The sequence below is a fragment of the Dioscorea cayenensis genome, chromosome 8 (genome assembly GCF_009730915.1).
Source record: "Dioscorea cayenensis subsp. rotundata cultivar TDr96_F1 chromosome 8, TDr96_F1_v2_PseudoChromosome.rev07_lg8_w22 25.fasta, whole genome shotgun sequence".
NCBI classification, from domain to species: domain Eukaryota; kingdom Viridiplantae; phylum Streptophyta; class Magnoliopsida; order Dioscoreales; family Dioscoreaceae; genus Dioscorea; species Dioscorea cayenensis.
The window spans coordinates 11,511,826-11,536,652 of NC_052478.1; the positions used below are offsets into that span (position 1 = coordinate 11,511,826).

Here is a 24,827-nt window from a genome sequence, read left to right on the forward strand (position 1 = left end):
ACTTGAATATTCTAGAGTGATAGGGAGCTTGATGTACTTAATGAGTTATACAAGACCAAACATATGTTATATGGTTAGTAAGCTAGGTAGATACACAAGCAATCCTGGAACTGGTCACTGGAGAAGAATTGTAAGAGTATTAATGTACTTAAGGTATACTTGTAGTTACGGATTATATTATAGCAAATGTCCAGCAGTTTCAAAGGGATATAGTGATGTGAATTGGATTTCTGATATGAAAAATTCTAAATCCACTATTAGCTATATGTTCACACTAGGAGAAGCAATTATATCATGGAAATCTTCTTAACAAATAGTTATAGCTTGATCTAAAATGGAATTAGAGTTTATAGCTCTAGATAAATGTGGTGAAAAGACTGAATGGTTACGTGATGGTTTTAAGGATATTCCAAAGTGGCCAAAGCCTGCTAGCTATTTGTATTCATTGTGATAGTCAATCTGCAATTGGAAAGGCATCAAACAATATGTATAATGGAAAGTCTAGGAACATACATTGGAGACATAATTCCATTAGACAACTAATATCTGCAGGAGTTATCTTTGTTGACTATGTAAAGTCAAAAGATAACTTAGCGGATCCACTAACCAGAGGGTTAAATAGAGATTTAGTTAATATGTCATTAAGGGGAATGAGACTAAAGCTTGTAAAAGAATAAGACAATATAGTGGAAATCCAACCTTGTTGACTAGAAATCCCAAGATCAAGGTTCAATAGGACAACTTAATTGTAAAAACCATTGCAAATCACTACAGGGGTTACCCTTGTCCATAGGGATGGCAACGGGTAGGGTATGGGTAGGGTATGCCAAAACTCTTACCCGTACACGTAACCCCTACCCCATACCCATACTCTTCAGGTTAAAAAAAATCATACTCTTACACTTACCCGTAGGGTACGGGTATACCCATAGAGTACCCACTTACCCATTGTTCAAATTATCGAATTAAATATAAATATAAATAATAATAATAATAATAATAATAATAATAATAAATTAATGATACATTACATTACAATCTTTAAACACATGTCCATAAATTCAAAATTTCAAGTTGATATATATTTGTTTATCTTAAAATATATAATTATATAAAAATGACGTCTATTTAGGACTCAATGGTAACTTTACCTTTTTTTTGTCTATGTTTAACTATCTTGGTCTTTGTTTTAAATTTTTTTCATATATCTACTATTTATATTTTATATATCTTCAAATTTTATAAATGTCTAGTAAGATTTTGAATATAAAAAACATTATAAAGTAATTCTCGTAAGTTATATCCAATTGATTTTTTATTAGTATCTTATTTTTCAAGATGTTCTTATAATTTATAGAATAAATTATTATAACATTATTTTTTATATTTGTTTTATAATTTTTATTTTTTTAATTTAATTATAATTCTTAATATATATCCAAAATTCAATTTTGATAATATTATACTTTATCAAAATAAATATAAAAATTAAATAAAATTTAAAATAATATATTAAGAGAAAATTTGAAGTATTATTTTCAAATTAATCACCATGAAAATAGATTTTGGGTAAATGTTTAGTTTTATAAAAAATTATATATATATATATATATATATATATATATATATATATATATATAGAGAGAGAGTAAGGGTATGGGTACAGGTTTTACCCGTACTTACCCATACCCGGTCAAAGAGGGTAATACCCTCTTTGACCGGTACAAGTACGGGTATACCCATCGGGTAAGGTACAAATTGCCATCCCTACTTGTCCATTCCTATGATGAAACAATAATTCTTGTAAGGTAAGAGGTTAAGCTATACTTTTAATAATTCTTATTCATCGATATTCCGAGGGGAGTAAGGCGGGTTACCTTTAATAGAAATCACCTATGTGAGAGAGAAGTGAAGCTCCTTCAAAGGAGAATTGTGTTGGGCTTCAATTCTTTATAAACTCTCATGGAACCACGAAGATGTTTAGGGTCAAAATGAACATAACAAATAAGAACTAAATTGTGCTCAGAAGATTCCTATGAGAAGTATATTGTCATTTACCAAAAAGACAGAACAATTCAAGGACAACAAAGTCTATTGTTCAATCGGTAAATTTAGTATGCTTTCTCAAGGAAAGGTTCAAGGGTTAACACCCGCATATCCTTTGTAGGTTTCGACCAATATGCTCTATCGCTAGGCCAAAAATTTTGTGTTGTCTCTCCATTATTTTCCAATTTTCATTCGTATGGGGGATTGTTGGAAAATTTAATAGTGAATGGAAATTGAAGAGTTGGAATTTGAAAATTTAAATAATTGTCCTAGAATTTGAAACTATTTCCACTCTTAGAATTCCTTTACAACTCTAAAATAACTTAATTCAAACATGTTTCAAACCATTTAAAATTTGCATTTAATTTGGATTTTGAAAATTTTATTGTTAGGGTTATGTTATAGTTTACATTTGGTTAATGGGCCATATTGGGCCCATACCACAAAACCCTAGTATTTCTCTATATATATCCTTGTACTCCTTTACTAATGTTATATACAAATTATTTCTCCTATTTTCACATGGTACCAGAGCTCTAGGTTAAACCCTAGCCGCCGCCGCTGCCACCGCCACTCCAAACCCTAGTCCTCCACCCACCGCCGCCACCTCTACGACCAACCGCTGTTCATCTCTTGTCGTTCTCGTTGGTCTATGGGCACCTGGTGATGTTCCTCATCCCTCACCAGTGATGCCCTTGTCTTGTTGCTGAAGGATTTGTCTTGTCGTCATCATGTCTTCGTTTCATGATTCTTTAGTTAAGAATCTCCATTGTACCTCGTAAAAGTTGGATGGTAGGAACTATGTTTTTTGGGCGCAGAGTTTTGAGCAGTTCCTTATGGCTCATAAGAAATCGTCATACCTCACGGCAGATCTACCGGACTCGAAGGATGCCAAGTATGCTGATTGGCTTGCTGAGGATGCTGTAGTGCGCTCATGGTTGACCGGTAGTATGGAGCCGGATATTGCCCGAAGTGTGGTGATGTTGACTACTGCAAAGTCAATTTGGGAGATGTGCAGATTGGCATATGGAAATGAAAATAATATCTCTCGTGTTTTTGAGTTGTATGAGCAACTGTTTACAGCCCGTCAAGGCGATCGTACAGCCCCTCAGTTCTTCACTCACATCCGTAGCCTGTTGGATGAGCTGGATATTTACCAGCTATTAGTTCTTAATCTGGCCACCCTTCGTCGTTACTGGAATGAAGTTGCAGTCATCGCATATCTTTCCGGGCTCCCCCTTGAGATGCAAAACCAGGTGAAGGGCTCTATTCTGAGTTCTGAGAGAATGCCTGATCTTGCTGCTATTTATGCTCTCGTGCTTCGCCTGTCTTCTACATCCACATCTCCGTCGCCCGTTGTGTCCTCTGCTCAGTCCGCTTTGCTAGCTTCTCGTGGGCGTGGTGGTAAAGGCTTCTCTCGTGGTGGTCGAGGAGCTGGTCATGGTGATTCTCGAAATAGGTTTGTGTGTACCTTCTGTCGACGGCCAGGCCACACTGAGGATCATTGTTGGGATAAGCATGGTCACCCGGCAGTGGACAGTGCTAGTACCGAGGTGGTCGATCTATCACCCACTTCTAGTGCTAAACAGTTTATCACTATCTCTCAGGCTGACTTTGCACGGTTCCAGCAGCTACAGGGCACAACGTCTCACACCACAGTCTCTTCTTTTGTTTCCTCAGGTAATGCCTTTCTTGCTTCCAGGGACAGTTCCTGGATTATTGACTCTGGGGCCTCTTCTCACATGACAAGTACAAAACCCTTTTTCCAAAATATTTCTCCATCTATTTTTCATTCTGTGGCAATTGCCGATGGACGATCGTGCTTAGTGTCCGGAGAGGGAGTTGTGCAGGCTTCCTCTCAGCTTAGACTAAATGATGTTCTTTATGTACCTGAATTTCCTGTCAACTTGCTATCCGTTTTTGCGATCACCAAACATTTGAATTGTAGTGTAACACTTTTCCCTTTTCACTGTATTTTTCAGGATCTGCAGACAGGGAAGAGGATTGGTTTGGGGCATAATCGTGGTGGCGGCGTATATATGTTGGTGCGTGATGATATTCCTCGTGGTTTAGCAGCATCTGTTTCTAACTCCGAGTCATCACTCATATGGCACTGTAGATTGGGTCACCCTTCTCTTAATCGTCTTCAGCAAACTTTGCTTTGGATTCGGGTCGAGTCGTTTCAATGTGAGTCGTGTCAGTTGGGTAAACATCATCGTGTTACCTTTAAATGTTCTACTCTAGTATCTAGTCGGTCGTTATTTGATTTAGTTCATTGTGATGTTTGGGGACCTTCTAAGGTTGCGTCTATTTCTGGTCATCGTTACTATATTGTGTTTGTTGATGATTTTTCCCGAGTGTCTTGGGTATATTTGTTAAAAGACCGTCGGTCTATTGTTGATGTCCTTCAAAAATTCATTTTGGAAATAAAAAATCAATTTTCCATTGTTCTCAAATGTCTTCGCACCGATAATGCTTTAGAATTTGTCTCTTCTGCTGTAAATTCTTTATGTGCGTCCTTTGAGATTATTCATCAAACCACCTGTCCACACACCTCTCAACAAAATGGAGTAGCTGAAAGAAAGCATCGTCACATCTTGGATGTTGCACTCACTCTCTTAGTAGAGCGTAATGTTCCTATGTATTTGTAGTCTGATGCTATCTTGACTGTAGTCTATCTTATTAATCGTATGCCTTCTGCACCCTTAGGGGGAGAGGTTCCTTTACGTCGTCTTCTACCTAATACCGAGTTGTTTCACTTATCCCCTCGTGTTTTCGGTTGTGTTGGTTTTGTTCAGGATTTAACTCCTAGTTTGGACAAGTTGCGCCCGCGTGCGCTTAAATGTGTTTTTGTTGGTTATTCCCGCACCCAACTTGGATACCGGTTGTTTCATCCGACTAGTCGGAAGTATTTTGTGTCTATGGATGTCACATTTTTTGAGTCTCAATCATTTTTTTCTCGATTCGATTTCTCACGATATGTTAACTACGCTCATCCGATATTGTTCTCCCCATCCCTGTCTCGGTCCCTCCGCCTGTGCCTATGCCTAGTGTGACGCCTCCTCCATTGGATACAGATGTTGGTCATTTTGGATAGGTTTATCATCGACGCCAATGTGTACCACCGCCAGCTCCGCCCCCTCCGGTCCTCTCCCCGCACCATGCAGATCTGTCTCTTGATCTTCCTATTGCCTTTCGCAAAGGTATTCGTTCTTGTACTAAACATCCCATCTCCCTTTTTGTTTCTTATGATAATCTTCACTCGTCCTTCCGCACATTTGCTCTTTCCTTGTCTGCTGAGTCAATTCCCAGGAACTACCAGGATGCGTGTTTGCTTCCACAATGGCAAACGGCAATAGATGAGGAAATGGAAGCCTTGAGATCTCGTGGTACATGGGCGCTTGTGCCTCGCCCTGCTGATGCCAGCGTCGTCACTTGCGGATGGGTCTTCTCTGTCAAGCACAAAGCAGATGGTACAGTTAATCGCTACAAAGCCTGGTTAGTGGCCCGTGGTTTTACTCAGACTTATGGTGTTGATTATGCTGAGACTTTTTCACCAGTTGCTCGTCTGAATTCCATTCGCATTCTACTGTCAGTAGCTATGAATCGATCATGGACACTCTGTCAACTTGATGTGAAGAATGCCTTTCTCTATGGAGACTTAGTTGAGACAGTGTTTATAGAGCAACCTCCGGGGTATGTTGCTCAGGGGGAGAATCTAGTCTGCCAGCTCAAGAAAGCAATCTATGGTCTGAAACAAAGTCCTCGTGCATGGTTTGACAAATTTAGTGTAATTGCAGTTGCAGATGGTTTTCGCATGTGTAATGTGGATCATTCTATGTTCTATAAGAACACTTTATCTGGTTGTGTTGTACTTACGGTATATGTCGATGACATCTTGTTGATGGGTAGTGATCGCCAGGGAATTCAGAGAACTAAGGAGCATTTAATGAAGCATTTCGTTACACGAGACATGGGATGACCCAGATACTTCCTTGGTATTGAGTTTGCATATGCCAAAGGAAAGATGACCCTCTCACAGCGGAAGTATGTGTTGGACTTACTTGTGGAGACTGGTTTATTGGGTTGTAAACCAGAGAATACACCTATTGAACAGTCATCACCCTTTTGGGAGACATCTTCCCCATTTCTCAAAGATCCTAGTCAATACAGACGTTTGATTGGCAAGCTCATTTATCTAACTGTTACTCATCCTGATATATGTTACGCAGTTAGACTCCTGAGTCAGTTTATGCATGAGCCACGAGAAGTTCACTAGCAGGGTGCTCTGAGGGTTCTTGCATATGTTAAAGGAGCTCCCGGCAAAGGTCTTCTCTACAAGAATCATGGTCACCTAGATGTTGCAGCATATTCTGACTCGGGTTATGCTGGTGATAGAGGAGACAGAAAGTCTACGTCGGGCTTCTGTACGTATGTCGGTGGAAACTTGGTTACTTGGCGAAGCAAGAAACAGAATGTGGTTTCGAGATCAAGTGCAGAAGCAGAGTACAGATCGATGGCACAGACAGCTTGTGAGATGGTTTGGGTGCAGTTTTTCTATCTGAGTTGGGATTCCCTATCACAATACCTATGCAGATGTTGTGTGATAACCAAGCCGCCATCTTCATTGCAAATAATCCAACATTCCATGAGCGTACCAAGCATGTGGAGATTGATTGTCTCTATGTTTGTGATATGGTACTGAAGGGAGTCATCTCTACGCCGTATACCCAGTCGTCTGAGCAACTGGCGGATATCTTCACCAAAGGTTTAAATGTTAAAATCTTTAGTAATCTATGTAACAAGCTGGGCATGCTCGATATATATGCTCCAGCTTGAGGAGGAGTGTTAGAGTTATGTTATAGTTTATATTTGGTTAATGGGCCATATTGGGCCAATACCACAAAACCTTAGTATTTCTCTATATATATCCTTGTACTCCTTTACTAATGATATATACAAATTATTTCTCCTATTTTCACATTTATAATTATTAAAACTCTAGAATTTAATTTTGGAGTTATAATGGTTTCTAACTCTTTCTTAAGCCTTTATAAAAGAATTCATTCTTTAACTTTAGGATAAGAGTTCTTTTTTTTCCTTCTTTCTCTGTCATTCTCTCTTAGAAAACCTAAGCTCTAGATATCGTATGATAGAGCTTACATAATTTAGTTCGTCAAAGTTATAAAATAGTGCTTGCAACTCGAAACTATTTATCTATTTTATGAAAACTATGTGATACATAGCTCTCGGTTTTGTCTCATCTAGTCTTTAGGATTGGGTCTTCTCATTTTTTATATAAAATTTTTATTTTATTTGTAATTTTTTATTTATTAATAACCCATGTGGGATTGTTTCCAACACTTTGGACTTTTTATATGGGAGTAAAAATGTTATACTACACAAATTTTAAAAAAAAAATGTATGTACAATTTTTAGTATAAAAATAATGTTAGATTATATGAATTTTGGTTTTACATCAGGTTTTACATTGATCTTGGGATTTATATTTTCAAACTCAAAACATTCAAAGCTAATTAAAAAAAATTTAAACTCATTAGTTTTTATTATTTTATCTTAATTCAGAATTAAATTAAATTAAAAAAAATTACCAATCAACTTAGAAGTTCTTTTTTTTGTTTTAAAATTTTAGCTACATCTACCAAAAATAAAATAAAATAAAAAATTAGCTACAAACTTTCATTCCTTGATATTAATTAAAATTAAAGTTTTATATTTTATAATTAAAAAATTGTATATATATATATATATATGTGTGTGTGTGTGGAACAAACTCATCTTAAATTTTCCATTCAAACCCAAAAAATAATAAAAAAATAAAAATAAAAATAAACAAGACAAAAACAAAACAAAAGAAAGAAATTATATATGAAACAAACAAAATAAAAAATAAACAAGACAACAACAAAACAAAACAAAAATGAAGGAAAGAAATTTGAATTCAATGGCGCTTTTTATTTTTCATTTCATATCTACAAAATAAAAAACAAATCACATTCAAAGAAAGACAAACAAAGCAATCATAAAATCCCCCAAATCATCTCATTCTCAGCGAAACGCTCGCCGCTCTCCGGCGCCGGAGACGCACCCGAGCACGCGCCTCACGATCCCCTTCCAAGCTTCCACCGCCCCCCGAGCGCACCGCCCCCACCCCGATCCCACCTCAGCCGCCCGCCGCCGCACTTGCCTCCAGATCCTCGAGAACAAGCTCTGGTTCCGGGAAGCGATGATCGCCGCCGACTGGAGGTAAGCGGAGGCGGCGTGCTTGAGGAGATGGTTACGAATCGGGATGCTCGCTGCGTCGAAGCCGTAGAAGTCGTGCATGGAGGCGGCGCGGCTCACCATATCGCGCGGGCACGGCGGCGCCGGTGATGCGATGATGATGTCTTTAAGGCTTGTATATCTAGCCTCATCGGAGGAGGAGGCGGCGGCGCTGGGGTTCGGCAAGGGCATCAATCTCTGCATCTCAGTCTCCATCGCTGATCCAAGATTCCATTCAAAGGTAACCCTAAACCTTCTTCTTCTTCTTCTTTCTTCTATAATTTTCTCTTTTTTTCTATTTTTTATTATTTTTTAATTGTTTTTGGGATTTGCTGGAATTGATGGAGTGGGGGAATGACAAGGAGATTGGAAAGAGGGGTTTGGTGTTGTTTTTTGTTTTATTTTTTAATTAGATTTAAAAAAATTGTGGAAATTTTAGGAAGGCGAGTGAATGGTGGGATTTTTTTGGGGGATTTTTTTTATTATTATTTTGGGAATTATGCTTGAGTTGTGGCTGGTGACCCGGGCAAAGTAAGTGTTTGTTTTTTAGGATGTGTTTGACAAGGTTTGTATTATTGAGGAGGAGTCTTACAAAATATTCCACAATAAATTTTGATTGAAATGAGTAGTGGAGTGGAATTTAGATAATTTAATTTAAGAGTTTATTTATATTATTTAAAAATAAAAAATAAAAGAAAATTTGTGGTTGGGTATACATAACATCTTTCTTTATGCATTATGCATTAGACAATGTTGTGTAAAGCATTTAAATTATTAGCCAATTGGGTCCATTTCCAATTATTATTTGGTAATTATCAAGAGTGGGCTATCTATATGTCAATAGTTTGTGGCATGTGATTTTGAATTTTCTTTTAATACATAATAATTTTTAAAATTTTATTTATTTATTTATTTATTTGTTTTAGTACTGAAAGGAAGAGGAAATGATGAAGGAAAAGTTTTTTTTTAAGAAAAAATCTAATGAACTGTTTGGTTCAATTTTATCTCATTTTTGCCAACAGAGTAACTATTTTTTAAAACTAAAATTAGCTAAAATATGCAGAATTTCTGAGTTTTCTTAGGGATTAGATTTGGTGAGTTTGTGAATATAGCACACCATATTTGGATTCTGTTTTTCTTTTTTTAACTTTTACAACAAAATCAAATGAAAGTTTTATCTACCCAAGTTTAGGGATGAGTTGTGTTTGTGACATCACATATTCAAAAATCTGAAGTGTATTGTTATTAACAAGTCAATTATTTATTCTCCAAAATATATGTCACATTGGATGTTGTTAAACTTGGATTGGTTGCAAATAATAAAACACTACCTTAATTGACTGGTTTTGTTACTTTGTCACCATGTATTTTAAATTTTGATAGTTTTTTTTTTTTTTAATTTTATCTCTCATCTTGTTTTATTTGTCCATATTGTTTGTCTTTGCTTCAAATATAATTGCATGAATTCCCTCTCTCTCTCTCTCTCTTTTCTGACATTTCTTTAATGAGTTAAAACTATGTTAATCTAGCAAAATATGAACTTGGTAGGTTATATCACCATTATTTTTTCATCATAAAATTCAATTTAGATAAGTTTCTGGATCTCGTGTCCGGTATCCATAATGAATGTTTTGAAAATACATGGATAAAATTAACATAAAAATAAAATATAAACAAAGGGAAACAGGTATAATTTCATAAAAAAATCTATGCTTATGACAGATTTGGCAAAATTGCATATATATATATATATATATATATATATATATTTTTTTTTAATAAAGAATATAAGTATATGTATATACTATAAATCTTAATTTTTTATCTTCTCTATAATTGCACATATCCTTACAATATCCGCCCTTGGGAATAAACACAAATACATTATTTACCGAGTATATACTCAATTTTTATCCTTTTTAAGACTTTATGCAAATGTTCTTTTGCTACAAGGTTACTATGAAGTGGCTGGGTTTGTTCCGAAGTAAGCCTTTAGTCCAAATAATTAAATTTGATCAAAAATTTAAGAAAATCAAAGTAAAGTAGTGGATATTTTTAGAAGTCCTTGTGAAACAAATAAATTTAAATGTATAAATGTGGTTCATTCTTGGTTGATATATTATTTTAGAGGTAAATGCTCATGTAATCTTATAAATCCATTAAAATTTTACCCATTAAACTATTTTGTCATAATAATTTTATCATAATATAGGACCCATAATTATTTCATTCTTTTTTTTTAACTATTTACATTATATATCTCATTAAAATTTATTTATTTAATAAAATATTATATATTATTATTAAAATAATTAAGCAATGTTTTAAAAAACTTATATTTTCTTTGAAAAGTGGTTAATTTTATAATATTTTGTTTCTTAACAGCTACATCTATAAATTGAATTACATTACTTAAAATTGTATATCATTTAAATTGCATTAATAATAAAATATATTAATTGCAAATTACATTATGAAGAAAACTACATTGAATGACTGCATAAATTTAAAATTATATAAAGATAAAATTGCTTTACATGACAGCATTAATTTAAAATTATACAATAAATATTAAATATTAGACTTTGATTTTATGACATTGCACATGATGATTTTCAAGCTATCCTGCATTCATGTGATTATTATCCATGATTAAAATTTAATGATCATCAACCATTTTGAAAGATTTTTTTCAAACTGCCATTTCAGCTAATTTTTCATTCTTCTATTTTTTATAATTCAGCCCATTTTGTTTTTATTTCTTGATATTTTTCATCCACATTTTTTTTTATCATATTTGATTTACTCTTTCTCTTTGTCTATGCTTTTGCCTTTGTTGTTTTCTGGCTGATCAGATAAATTTCAGTCTCATTGTCATCTATATCAATAAGTATATTGTATAAGATGATGATGTTTAAGCACCACTTTCATTGATCTTTAATTTTTTAGAAGACCCAAGAACAAAGAGTATTTGTTTTCCATTTTAGATCATATTTCAACATGACCCAAACATGCTCATGGATATAATGTGTTTTACAGTTATGATAATATCAAGTATGAGCATGTTTCGTCAACTGACCATCGCTTCATTCATTATGATGCTTCTTTGATAATTTGTTGTATAATTGGTTAAATTCATTAATATTTATTTGTTTTCCTTCTTGGACTATTGATTTTCATTAAAATACTCAGTCGTTTGACAATGTTATCAATTGAAATTGTAAGCCATGCACTCATGAGAATTTTATCATCTTCCACGGCCCATGACTATTATTTTAACTTGTTTTTTTATGATGTTTTTCATCTAGAACGATTTTCTTATTCCGTAAGTGTGTGGAATAAGAGCGAAGTTGAAAGTTAGACAATGTACCTGTTTATGTTATATTTTGCTGATTAGCATGAGAAAAACCATCAAAAGTTTTAAGGTCACTTGCAGAAATCGAAAAGAACTTGCTTTTGAGTTGGTTTGTTGACTTGCCATGCTTGAATTGAAAAAATAGGGTCCTAAAAGCATATGATGACCATATGAAAAAGTTTGTTGATTTTGAACATGTGGATAAAAATAGGGAAAATTTTGAGTTTGGATAATTTTGTGAATTTTGAAGATATTGAAAATTTTGCACATTTGGCGGAAAAAAAAGAATATGAAAATATTGAAAATTATTTGAAAAATTCGGTGCTTGAAAAGATATAGAGGTATTTTTATGTATAATAGAGTAGAAAATATAAAGTGGTGAAATGGGAAAAAAAAATATATATATATATATATATATATATATATATATATATGTTTTGCTTGAGAATATGAGTGTAAAATTTAAAATTAAAAAAAATTCTAACCGTTAGATGATGCAACAGTAAAAACTTTTGATTTTTCTTAAAAAAAATCTTTAATTAAAATATGGGTCTCATAACATTTGAGATTTAAAAAATAATTTAAAATAAAAATTGGACCTACTAATTAAACAGTTTGTAGTTACTTAGCATTTAGTAGTCACCAACCTTCCCTAATGGGTAGAGAACGCTACTTATCAACCTTTTAAAAATGTTCTTTTGTCCGAAGGAAGAGATGTGATTTTCCAAAAATTCTTAGTGGGCGTTTGATTGGAAGTAGTTGAAAATCCAGTGGATTTGTATTTACAAATTTTTGTATTTGAAAAATCAAAAAAGTCAAATCCAGTGTTTGGTTAGATGTATTTATAACGCTGGATCACAGAATTTTATATTTGGTTAGGGGGATTGGTAAATTTGGATTTTATTAAATAATATAATATATTAATTATATATTATATTACTAATATTTATTACACTATAATTATATTTTATTTAATATAGTGTAATTAATATAATTAATATATGCTTAATTTATTATAATAAAATATAATATATTAATTATTTATTAAAATAATTAAAATATTAATTATACTATAATTATATTATATTTAATATTTTATAAAAATATAATTATAGTGTAATTAATATTATGAGTAATTAATACAATTAATATATATTTAATTTACTATAGCAAAATATTATATATGAATTATTTATTAAAATAATTAATATAATATAATATAATATATCATTGATATATTATATTAATTACATTGTAATTGTATTTTATTTAATATTTATAAAATATAATTATAGTGTAATTAATATTATTAGTAATTAATACAATTAATATTATACTTAATTTATTATAATAAAATATAATATATTATTTATTTATTAAAATAATCAATATAATATAATATATCAATTATAATATAATATTAATAATATTGTAATTATATTTTAATTAATATTTTATAAAATATAATTATAGTATAATTAATATTATTAGTAATTAATATATATTTACACATTAAGCATGTTTGGGATTATTTACCAAAATACGCAGGCTGCGCGAAACCAGTAAAACTTTCCCTGTTTTCAGTTTTTTTTTATTTTAAAATATAGAAAACGGGAGAGTTTCTCTCGTTTTCATTTTTTTAATTAAAAAATTATAAAAGGGAGAAACTCTCCCTTTTTTTTAAATTTTTTTTTAATAAATAAAATTAAAAAAGGGAGAGTAACTCCCGTTTAACCTTTTTCTTTTATTTTAAAAAAACTCATGTAGCTATTCTTAGTTTTAAAAGAATTCTTTTTATATAATTAATTTTTTTAATTAAAAAATAATTATTGATATATATATTAATCTTTTATTTTAAAAAAACTACGAAACTCGAACAATATTAAAAATAAAACAAAGTTGCACCGGTAATTAATTAATACAAAATATGACGGTTAAATCTACAACGATAAGTAGTTAGTACAAAGTAGGACCGTCAAATGTACACCGTTACTAATTAGCACAAAATAGGACTGTCAAACCTGCATTGGTTAATAATTACCACAAAATAGGACAATGAAAAGTGAACCGATCAATAATTGGAATAAAGTAGTTTGGTCAAACTTGTATCGGTAATTAATTAGGACAAAGTAGGACGATCAAACCAACACCTGTCAATGATTAGCGCAAAGTACGTCAGTCAAACCTGCATCGGTCAGTAATTAGTTCAAAGTAAGTTGGTTAAACCTACACCGATCAGTAATTAGCACAAAGTAGGACAATCAAACTTGCAAATGTCAGTAATTAGTACAAAGCATGTCAGTCAAACCTGCATCGGTCAGTAATTAGTACAAAGTAGGTCGGTCAAACCTACACCAGTCAGTAATTAGTATAAAGTAGATCGGTTAAAGCTGCACTGGTCAGTAATTAGCACAAAGTACACCGGTCAAACCTGCACCACTTAGTGATTAGCACAAAGTAGGTCGGTCAAACCTGCACCACTTAGTGATTGGGACAAAGCAGGACAATCAAACCAGAACCAGTCAACACAAAGTACGCCGGTCAAACCTGCACCACTCAGTGATAGGGACAAAGTAGGACTGTCAAACCTATACCAGTCAGCACGAAGTACGCCGGTTAAACCTGCACCGCTCAGTGATTAGGACAAAGTATGACAGTCAAACCTGCACCAATTAGTACTTAGCACAAAATAGGTTGGTCAAACATGCACCAATCAGTAATTAGGACGGTCAAACCTGCAATGTTCATAAATGAAATTTTCAAAATTCGAGTTTTTTATATAAACCAACATTAGTAGCCCATTTTTACTCTTGCACACTATTTACTCAGCCACTCATCCATACTTCTTCTTCTTCTTATTTTCAACAATGGCAGAGACTTCACTTGTATTGGTTTACTACAATGGTTTAATCATTGCTAGTGAAGACACAATTATATTTTCGTCGGACGATCAATCATATTTTTATGTCAAAGACGATATCTCTTACGAAAATTTAAAGAGATTCATTGCTGACAACCAAGGAGTTTCATGTATTAAATACCAGCTCCCAATTTCTTCAGGATCCGGTAAGATTTGCTATCGGTCATTCAAATTGCGTAATGACAGAGATGTTCGGATGATGTTCGACTACCACAAAAAAAATTCAGATATTGACATTATTGAATTGTACGTGGAGTTCAGCACTGCAACTTTCGAGGGTGCTCCTTCCCAACAACAAACCGCCCCAAATGATGAAGTTCAACACAATTTGAGACGGGAGAGGATTTCATCACCATGCCAAGTTAATGAACCTAAATGGCTCTCAACGGAGTAGAGGGCACAAGATGATCCACCACCCAATAATTATTTTACTAATTCACAACATCTACAAGGCGGAACAAGTTCTTTTCATGATACTCATGAAACCGAATTCGGTCAGTATGGTCGATCCAATGGAGACGATGAGGACGATGATGGTGACAGCTTTAGGGAAGACACTGAAGCAATTGTTGATGATATTCAGTTAGAAGAATGCAATCTTGAAGACGTTCCAATGACCGGCCGTAATTTCATAATGGCACCAATGGAGCCTCCATCACATATGCACAAGAATTTCCAGAGTACCCTTTATTATATGCCGACACATTAACTGGAGCAACGATAAATGGAGATCTTCATGTAGGCATGAGGTTTCGGAGCAAAGATGATGTTGTGACCGCAATTAAGCATTACTGCTTACTTAAATCTGTCGAATATAAAGTTATTGAGCCTGATCTGACTCGATACTCCAGTAAATGTAAGTCATATGGCGATGGGTGCAATTGGAGCGTTCGCGCATCCTACAGCAAGCGGAGACAGCAATGATCTCACACATGTTCATCAGCAATGATCTCGCAGGATTATTCGAAGCTGGATTCAAACATGATTTGTCGTCAAATACAAGCACTAGTCCAACAGCAGCCAAGCATCAATGTATCAATTTTAATAGCGGAGATCAAAAATCGATACGGATACACACCAACATATAGGAAAGTATGGACAGCTAAGCAAAAAGCGGTTAAAGCAGCATTTGGCAATTAGGAGGAGTCCTTCAATGAATTACCAAGATGGCTATCAGCGTTGCAATAGTTTGTTCCTAGGACAATAGTTGATCTTGAGACCCAGCCAGCATACGATGGACCTTACCTGGTACGTGATGCTCGAATCTTTCATAGAGTTTTCTAGAGTTACCCCGCCTGCGTGGAGACTTTCAAATATTGCAAACTGTCGTCCAGATAGATGGCACCCATATTTATGGCAAATACAAAGACACTTTGTTGTTGGCAATCGCACAAGACGGTAATAAAAATATCATGCCGATTGGTTTTGCCATCATGGAAGGAAAAACGTTGGGTGCATGGACTTTCTTCTTGCGCAACTTAGGTTCCAGTGTAACACCACAACAAGGAATATGCTTTATATCTGATCGCCACGAATCTATCAAATCAGCATTTAGATCACTTGGCCGTGAGATGAGTGCTCCTCGTGCGTACCATGTTTATTGCATTAGACATATCTCGGCCAATTTCATGCGTCGTTTCAGAAACAGAGAAATGCAACGGATAGTTGTCAATATTGGCAAGTTACAAGATTAAATTTTGTTTTAATCTAACTCTTACATTGTTGTTAATTATTGAAGTTATCTTAACTTTTTAAGTTCACTGTTACAAGTTATTCGAAAACCATTCAAGATTTTAACTACTGGTATGGTTTACTATGGGACAACAATGAAGAGGCGACGAGATGGTTGGATAACATACCGTGGGAGAAGTGGGCTCAAGCGTTCGATAAAGAAGGGAGAAGGTATAGTCACATGACAACCAACCTTGCAGAATGTGTTAATTCAGTGCTTAAGGGAACAAGAAACCTTCCTATAACAGCTATGGTTAAATCAACGTACTTCCTACTTGCGAAGTTGTTTGTGAGGAAAGGTGTACAGGCGCAAGCTCAGATCGCATCAGGCCTTATCTTCTCAGAATCACTAATGAAGGCAATCCAAGAAAATCAACAAGCAGCATCCAGCAATTACGTTCGTCAATTCAACCGTGAAGAGAAGTCATTTATGGTAGATGAGATGTCACCCTCGCAATGTGGGAGATAAGTTAGCACTTTTCGCATCAACCTAATATCACATTGGTGCGACTGTGGTGCTTTTCAAACGCTACATTTTCCATGTCGACATGTCCTTGCAGCATGCTCGCATATTCGTCTACATTGGGAGGAGTATGTTGACAACGTGTATAGGCTTCAAATGAGGGATATTGAAACCCTTATAATGGTCTATGTCTACGTCCTAATATTACGATGAGAAGACCGATGAAAGGAAGACCAAAATCTACAATGATTCATAACGAGATGGATATTAGGGAAAGTGTTCAGCGAAAATATTGTGGTTTATGTCACAATGAAGGACATAGTCGCCGAAATTGTCCCAACATTGCCGGTTCAAGTAGTCGGTCGTAATATACTCTAAATGTCTTTTTCGTTGTAATGTTTTAATGATGTAAGCCTTCCATATAATTATAACATGCAATGAGTTATCATTAAAGCCTTTTGTTAAAGCATATGAAGAAAAAACAAATGCAAAGAAAAAGTAAATTTAAAAAAATACAACATAGAACACCAAGTAAAATAATACTACAGATAGTTTTGCGCAGACAATAAAGAAAAACAACAACTAATACAAGAGTCTACTCTACCGTCTACGCTGTCACCTCTCAGTAAAACATTGAGGTGGGTGGATATTTCTGTCAGGCAGCCCCCGTGACCTAGGTCTTTGTGCTTGGTCGGTTGGCGGGTCATCATCAGATGATTCATCCGAATCCTGTATTGCTGAGGCTGGAGTGTTCAGGTTCGCAGTAAAGTACGAAGGGTTTGGGGTCATTCCCAGTCTTGTTGCTGAAATGAAGTTGAATGACTAGAATCTCCGCATTCCATAGGTGGATAATGAGGTTGATATTCAAATAAATTCTGCACAAAGTCCATCCCGAAATCAACCGAGTATCTTCTAGGCTCAACTGGAGGAAATCCATGGAGATGAGATGATCGAGTAACGTTGATATCATCTGATGAGTGAAATTACTGGTACCCTTCGTGATGTGGGGTGTCGAGGAATATGTGCCTCATCGTGTTCGGCCCGAGAACTATGCTGATGACGTCTTCGTACAGGAGGACTCGGTCGTGGCACATCTACAACTACTGTTGGAAACGCTCTAAGGGGCGCTGGAAGAGTGTTCCCTCTCGTACGAGGATCCAACAGGTCCTGATCTGTCGATAAAAATAGTATGGTATTAGTAGTATACCAGTCATAATATTCCACCAACATTGCGTTATTCCCGGCAGGAACATGGAGGCTGAGGCAACGTGACGCTCTATCTCTCCAGTATCCAATCCATCTTCCGTGCATCAATGCCCAATCTATGTCAATTCTACCACGAATATCATGATCATGGGTCGGTCCAATGTAAACTGGATCAAGAGGAACACCTTGGGCGAAGCCAAATTGTCTTGTCACTCGATCTGTTTGGTGCCACTCAACAACTTCGAAGCAAATCAATTATGTAAACGCAGTCCATAAAGGTCTGTCTGCGAAAATGACCTATGACACTTGTGCGATTATCTCGTTCGAATCATAAGGCCGCCATATAAACTGTACAAAATTATTTACCAAATAATTAATGATTATTAATACCTAAAATATGTGTATGAATTATCAGTTTTTTTAACAATATTACCTGTTGCATCTCCAACCGATCTAGTAGCTGCCTATATATCTTTACATTATGCTTGTTGTTACGGCTATCATCATCCACTTCAATGTGCGCCCACCTAAAAATGAGAATGAATTATAATTTTAATGTATTATAATTAAGTGTAAAATGAATCATCAATTTAATTTGCTCTCACCTACAAGCCAGAGGAAAGGATACGATAGCACGGGTTCGAGGGGATATACTTGAAATCCTATACCATGCCCATGATTGAAATAATATCATAGATCCACTGATATTTTTCATATCCTTGTTGGATGCACGGCATAAAGACCTATACAGGGTTGCTAGACATGCTGAACCCCAACTGTATCTTCCTGCTTCTGTAAAATCCCTCAGAAGTGGTAACCACTTCAGATGAACCTTGTTCTGAGACATATCTGGTATGAGGACACAACCGATAAGCCTTAGGATATAGGCATATGCATAACATTCTATCTGTCGTTGACCTACATCGTATAACAACATGCCAAATGTTTCCTCAAGCCACATTAGAGTTATACTCTGACCTTTCCTTTGCTCCACCGGTGGGACCACTCCGAGCAACTCTGCACAGACAGCACTTCCTAAGCCGAAAGTCTGCCCAATGACTTCGTGGCCGTTAATCGGTAAGCCAAGTTATAGTGCCACATCTTCCAATGTGATTGTTGTCTCACCGCATGTAAGGTGGAATGTGTGTGTTTCAGTCCACCATCTCTCCACTAATGCGCTCACAAGAGCGGCATCAATTCGGAAATTAAGAATTTGTGCCGCATGATAGAACCCGGCTTCTCTTAAAAGGCCTATGATTTGTGGAGGAGGCTCTGCGATAGACACATGTCTAAACCTAAGAACCCGATCAGGCTGTAGAATGTTATAAATTAATCAATTTCATATTATATGGAAAAATAAAATAGGTTGACTTGAAAAAATATAAGACACGGAAAAATCATAAATCCAAACATATGCCATCGAAAAATTGAATATGATTGAAGAGTAAACCATAAACATTGGTGTGCTAATAATATACCAGGTTATCTAAATAAACATGCTTCAGCCATAATATAACAATTATTAATACAATAAAAAATTAACATAATAATATACTAGGTTATCTAAAATAATGACTTAATGCAATTATTAATAAAAAAAAGCTTAATAATATATTAGGTTATCTAAATAAACATGCTTCAAGGTTAATATAACAATTATTAATACAATAATTAATTATGACATAATAAAATTATTCATAAAACCTAATGACATAATACAATTATTAATAATAAACAAAATTACCTAAAACTGTAGTGGGTTATCTAATTAAACATGATTGGGGTGCTAATAAGATAATTATTAATACAATTAATAATTATGACATAATAAAATTATTAATATAAAATAACGACTTAATACAATTATTGATAAAAAAATAACCGAATAATATACTAAGTTACCTAAATAAACATTCTTCGAGGTTAATATAACAATTATTAATACAATAATTAATTATGACATGATAAAATTATTCATAAAACCTAATGACATAATACGATTATTAATAATAAAAAAAATTATCCTAAAATTATAGTGGGTTATCTAATTAAACATGATTGGGGTGCTAATAAGATAATTATTAATACGATTAATATTATGATATAATATAATCATTAATATAAAATAATAATTTAATACAATTATTAATAAAAAATAACCAAATAATATACTAGGTTATCTAAGTAAACATGCTTCGAGGTTAACAATTATTAATACAATAATTAATTATGACATAATACAATTATTAATAAAAAAAATTATCCTAAAAATATAGTGTGTTATCCTAATACGATTAATAATTATGACATAAAAAATTATTATGTGAAACTAATGTCTTAATATAATTATTAATAAATAATTAATTTCAAAGTTATCTAAGTATACAAAAATTTTACCTTTTTTGACAAAATGAATAAAATGTGATCACTCTGTAATCTTAAGAATGCCATCGAAAATTATCAACAAAAATCCAGTACACGTGTAAGTAGAAAACACCCGCACAATTAGAACTTGAAATAAGATTAAAATAGGAGAAAATGAGAATAGAGGGGGAGATAGTATGAAGTGGGAAGTGGGTATTATATAAGTAAAAATAATAATAAAATAATTCAGTGGATAAATTTATATCCGTTACTAAAGTGGCTATTAGCCTATTAAGTGTTCATGTTTTTGCGTTTTTAATAAAAGCATTGGTGAAAAAGCCAATGAATGAAGAATATTTCAAAAGTTAACAGCAACCAAGGACAATGAGAGCATATCCGTTTGAACCTTTTTTTCAAAAAGGAAAAACGGGAGTTACTCTCCCGTTTTCATTTTTATTTATTAAAAAAATTTAAAAAATTTTGAAAACGGGAGAGTTTCTCCCGCTTTTCATAATTTTTAATTAAAAATGAAAAACTGGAGAAACTCTCCCGCTTTTCTATATTTTAAAATAAAAAAATAAAAAAAAAAGCTGAAAACGGAAAAAGTTTTACTGTTTCCACCAACATGCGTATTTTGGTAAATAATCCCAAACATGCGTAATTTAGTAAATATTTTTTTTGTAATATTTAAAAAAAAAAGCCCGTTAATCTCTCAAGTGCAAATCATGTGAGGGATTTACTGGATGGGATTTTGGAATTTGGTCATTTTGGCCGAATTCCATAATCCCATGAATTTTAGATTTGAAAATACAAAGGAGATTGACATCTTTTGAAACAAACAAAGAATTTCACAAATCCAAGGATTTTCAAATCCTTTGATTTCCAAATCCCGTCAAACAAACACCCCCTAATGATGAAATGAAAATGTGAATAACTACATTGAAGTTATTTATATGATAAATAATTAGTTAATAATTTTTTAAAAATAAATAAATGACTAATAAAAAATTATGTAGAAAATAATTTGAATACCATTATTTACTTTTAATTACTATGATTAATATTTAAATTTATATTTTTTTAAATAAACAAGTAACTAACCATGGCTATATCATCCACCTTTATAAAATAATTTGAATAAAATAATTCACTTTAATTACCAAGTAATAATTATTTTAATGTAAAGGTAGGGTAAGAAGGTAATTTGATTCACCATTCCTCTTCTTTCTATTTCGTCATTATTAAGAGAATAGGGATTCCCTGGTTATGGTAGGGTGTGTTTGGTTGTCAAAAGTGTAGGAATGAGGGGTAATTGGGTGTAAACCCTTGTTTAGGTATGCCTCAATGAAAGTGAAAGAGTAATGAGGAGGAAGTGAGACACATGTATGAGAAGGATTCCCAATCACCACATATTTGGGCAAATTTACTCAATTTTGGATGTGAAAAATGACAATTATGCCTTTAAATATAAAATGCTTTTCAATGAGTTTTCCTCATCGTGCTATGCATCACGCTAAACGAGGGTTTTTGGATCTCAGCTATGGTTGCCCGGCTCTATTCCTCATGAAGACTTGGCCTTCCACGAAGACAATTCCAAACTCGCGTGATCCAAACATCTCAAATTCCTTTGTGATCCAAGGTCAATCCCTTTACCCGATTTGTTTTTGTTGTTTCTTGTTGAAGATAAGGATGAGTGTCAAAATCGTTTCATGATTCAAGTATTCTCCTTTTTTTTCCGTAAACTCCTTAAGATAAGAGTGGGTATTTGTCTATTCCTTATATTTTTTTTTGGAAGAATTACATATATAACCATACAAAATTGTAAGTTTGCATGGACACTTATAAAAATTTTTGTTTGACTACTTTGTAAAAAATATTTTAGGTTTTTTTACAATTTAATAAATAGTTAATTATAGTTTTGTTTGTATACTTCAACAAATTTTATTTGTCTACCTGCAAATATTGGAGTTTTGTAGAGTATAAATACAAATATTATCTTTGCTTTTACACATGAAATTTTGAGGTTTCCAAGGGTATATATAAAAAATATATATTTAATTTTTTAGTCCATTTCCATTTATTGTGAAAACTCAAAATCAAGTTAGGTGCAATGAATCTTCAATTTTAAAGCAATGGAAGTACTAAATATAGGATTAAGAATATATTATTTGAACTTATTTTCCAATCAATATGTAGAAAATTTTACAAAAATGGACAAACATAGTGACATGGATGAGTATGGGTTGATAAATGATTATGATCTCTATACATATGATTTGAAAGCAACACTCCATATAACATTATAATTGAGATTATAAATGGAGATGTGTATATATATACTGATGAAAGCTTATAATATTTATAGGATAGATGAAAACTTGTAACACTTGTTATGTTTTACTATGCAGATTAATTGAGATTGCATCCCCATATATTTTATTAGATTTTCAAATCACACGCCTTTAAAGGGGAAAACTTGACAAGGTATGTCATTATGTATAGTCAAAGAGCACTTGCTTTGACCTTTTTTCCATTGTTACAAAATATATTTATTAACTTAGACATATGCATTATTGGTAACTTAGGGTTTGATAACATGACGAGGCTTAAACAACTTCGGCTATATTGCGCAATAATCATATGCTACTTCTATGTATTAAGTGTCATTCTCACTATATGTGAAACAAAGTAACACAATAATAAACGAAGACTGATTGAACATGAGATTTTATCAACATCTATTAGACACCACAAACAACATGAGTATATCTACCATTTAGTTTTTAAAAGTGATATTAAGTGCATTGACAACCTATACATGGATCGACGTAATTTTTATAATTTGTGTTAATTGTTAACTACAACTGGTGGGTTACGAGGCCGTCGTGGATATGTTTATGTTTAACACTTGATGATCAACTTGAGCATAATGTAGTTGTTAATGATTTTGTCGTGTAATTATTGTACATGAACATAATATATATTGTAGTTGTTCCACATGTGTTTCATGTGTTGTTTGTACACTTAACTTTCAATGTTGATGGTAAAAATTATGTTTAAAATGAAGAAATTTTGAAACTAGTTGACAAATTTATTTTTTTATTCTTGTATGTGAGCATGCCCTTATTTGTACACTTAACTTTCACTGTGTTATTCTTGAACCATTATCTTTCAAATTTTTATTTGAATTTCTCAATAAAATTTAGAAGTTGAAATGGAAATTGTATATAAGAAAAATACAAATTTTCAAATTGTTAATATGAATCTCCAAAATGAATGTAATTTCCTAAAATGACCAGAAATATGAACCATCACCTATTTATGATAATTATCAAAATTTAGATATAAACTTGGATTTTTTAACGTGGCAGACCCTTATCTCTCATGTGGTTTAATTGTTATATGTGAGCATAACATATATTATAGTTGCTTCACATAGTATGTTGTTTTTCTTTTTCTTTTTCTTTCTTTGTTTAGATGGAAGCAGATTCACAATCCAAAGGTAAGGGTTAGAACTAACACAATTGGATCATAGAGGAAGATAAAACTTTGATTGATGCTTTAGTTGAACTATCTACAAATCCAATGTGTCAGGCTGAAAAATGGGTTCATAAATGGGTACCTTGCGCAATTCGAAAGAATGATGAAGAAAAATATTCCAACGAGCATATTGAAGGCTATATCTAACATAGAGTCTTGGATTAAATTATTTAGAAGCAAAACCACTACAATAACTGATATACTGCAAATAAGTGGATTTGTTTGTAATTACAAGATGTGTACTATTGAATGTGAAAAAAAGTGCATATGATGAGTATGTCAAGGTATGAATAATTTTATTTAGTAATTATGTAATGATCTACACATGATATTTGTATTATTAACTTTATTGCTCATGTAATGTAGAATCATAACGAAGCAGTCAGTCTTTATTGAAAAACTTTTCCTTCTTCAATGATCTTATCATAGTCTTTGCAAAAGATAAAGCACATGGAAGTGCAAGAGACGATTTTGGTGATGATGTGGAGCAGTATTTACATGACAATGTTACATTGGATGATGACACGGACTTCTTCCAAATGGCAAGTGATGATTTTTATATGCCTACACATGAACCCATTCTGACTCCATCACCTATAGGATCATAAACAAGTACCTTATGAGCACGTCGAAAAGAGAAAAGTGTTGTGGACACATTAGTAAAGAAAGTTTCCCAAAACTTGCACAATTTCGTTGAACTAGTTAGTCCAGGATTTAAGACATTAGCCGATGCCGCTACTCATGAAGTAGCTCGTGATGAAGCCCGTGAACTACGTGAGAAGGCATGTGAGGACGTTCTCGCTAAAATTGAGGAAAAGAAAAAAAATGTTGCCACAAGTAATTTTTAAGTTTGATGGCCTTTTTGATGATGAGGCAATGTTCCTGTTATAGTTTTTATAACCACAATTCATTTTATATTC

General features: G+C 33.3%; 2 protein-coding genes and 1 pseudogene across 2 annotated transcripts; 1 reads left to right on the top strand and 2 right to left on the bottom strand.

Moving 5' to 3' along the window:
* Positions 1-7,988: 7,988 nt before the first annotated feature.
* Positions 7,989-9,653, bottom strand: LOC120267597. Its single transcript, XM_039275274.1, has one exon. It carries the CDS (start codon positions 8,542-8,544, stop codon positions 8,116-8,118), a length of 429 nt encoding a protein of 142 aa, XP_039131208.1. The 5' UTR covers positions 8,545-9,653; the 3' UTR covers positions 7,989-8,115.
* Positions 9,654-14,550: 4,897 nt separating this feature from the next.
* LOC120267275 lies at positions 14,551-15,527 on the top strand. The gene is made up of 3 exons (XM_039274950.1): positions 14,551-14,964; positions 15,103-15,226; positions 15,346-15,527. Exons 1-3 carry the CDS (start codon positions 14,551-14,553, stop codon positions 15,525-15,527), a joined length of 720 nt encoding a protein of 239 aa, XP_039130884.1.
* Positions 15,528-17,763: 2,236 nt separating this feature from the next.
* Positions 17,764-19,423, bottom strand: LOC120267276 (annotated as a pseudogene).
* Between the last annotated feature and the right edge of the window lie 5,404 nt (positions 19,424-24,827).

What these genes read in the sequence shown, in the direction of transcription:
- LOC120267275 (XM_039274950.1), top strand. Translation starts at nt 14,551, where the DNA reads ATGGCAGAGACTTCACTTGTATTGGTTTACTACAATGGTTTAATCATT. An exon ending in GGATTTCATCACCATGCCAA is followed by an intron (nt 14,965 to 15,102) that starts GTTAATGAACCT and finishes GAATTCGGTCAG; the next exon opens with TATGGTCGATCCAATGGAGA. An exon ending in AGACGTTCCAATGACCGGCC is followed by an intron (nt 15,227 to 15,345) that starts GTAATTTCATAA and finishes ATCTTCATGTAG; the next exon opens with GCATGAGGTTTCGGAGCAAA.
- LOC120267597 (XM_039275274.1), bottom strand. Translation starts at nt 8,544, where the DNA reads ATGGAGACTGAGATGCAGAGATTGATGCCCTTGCCGAACCCCAGCGCC.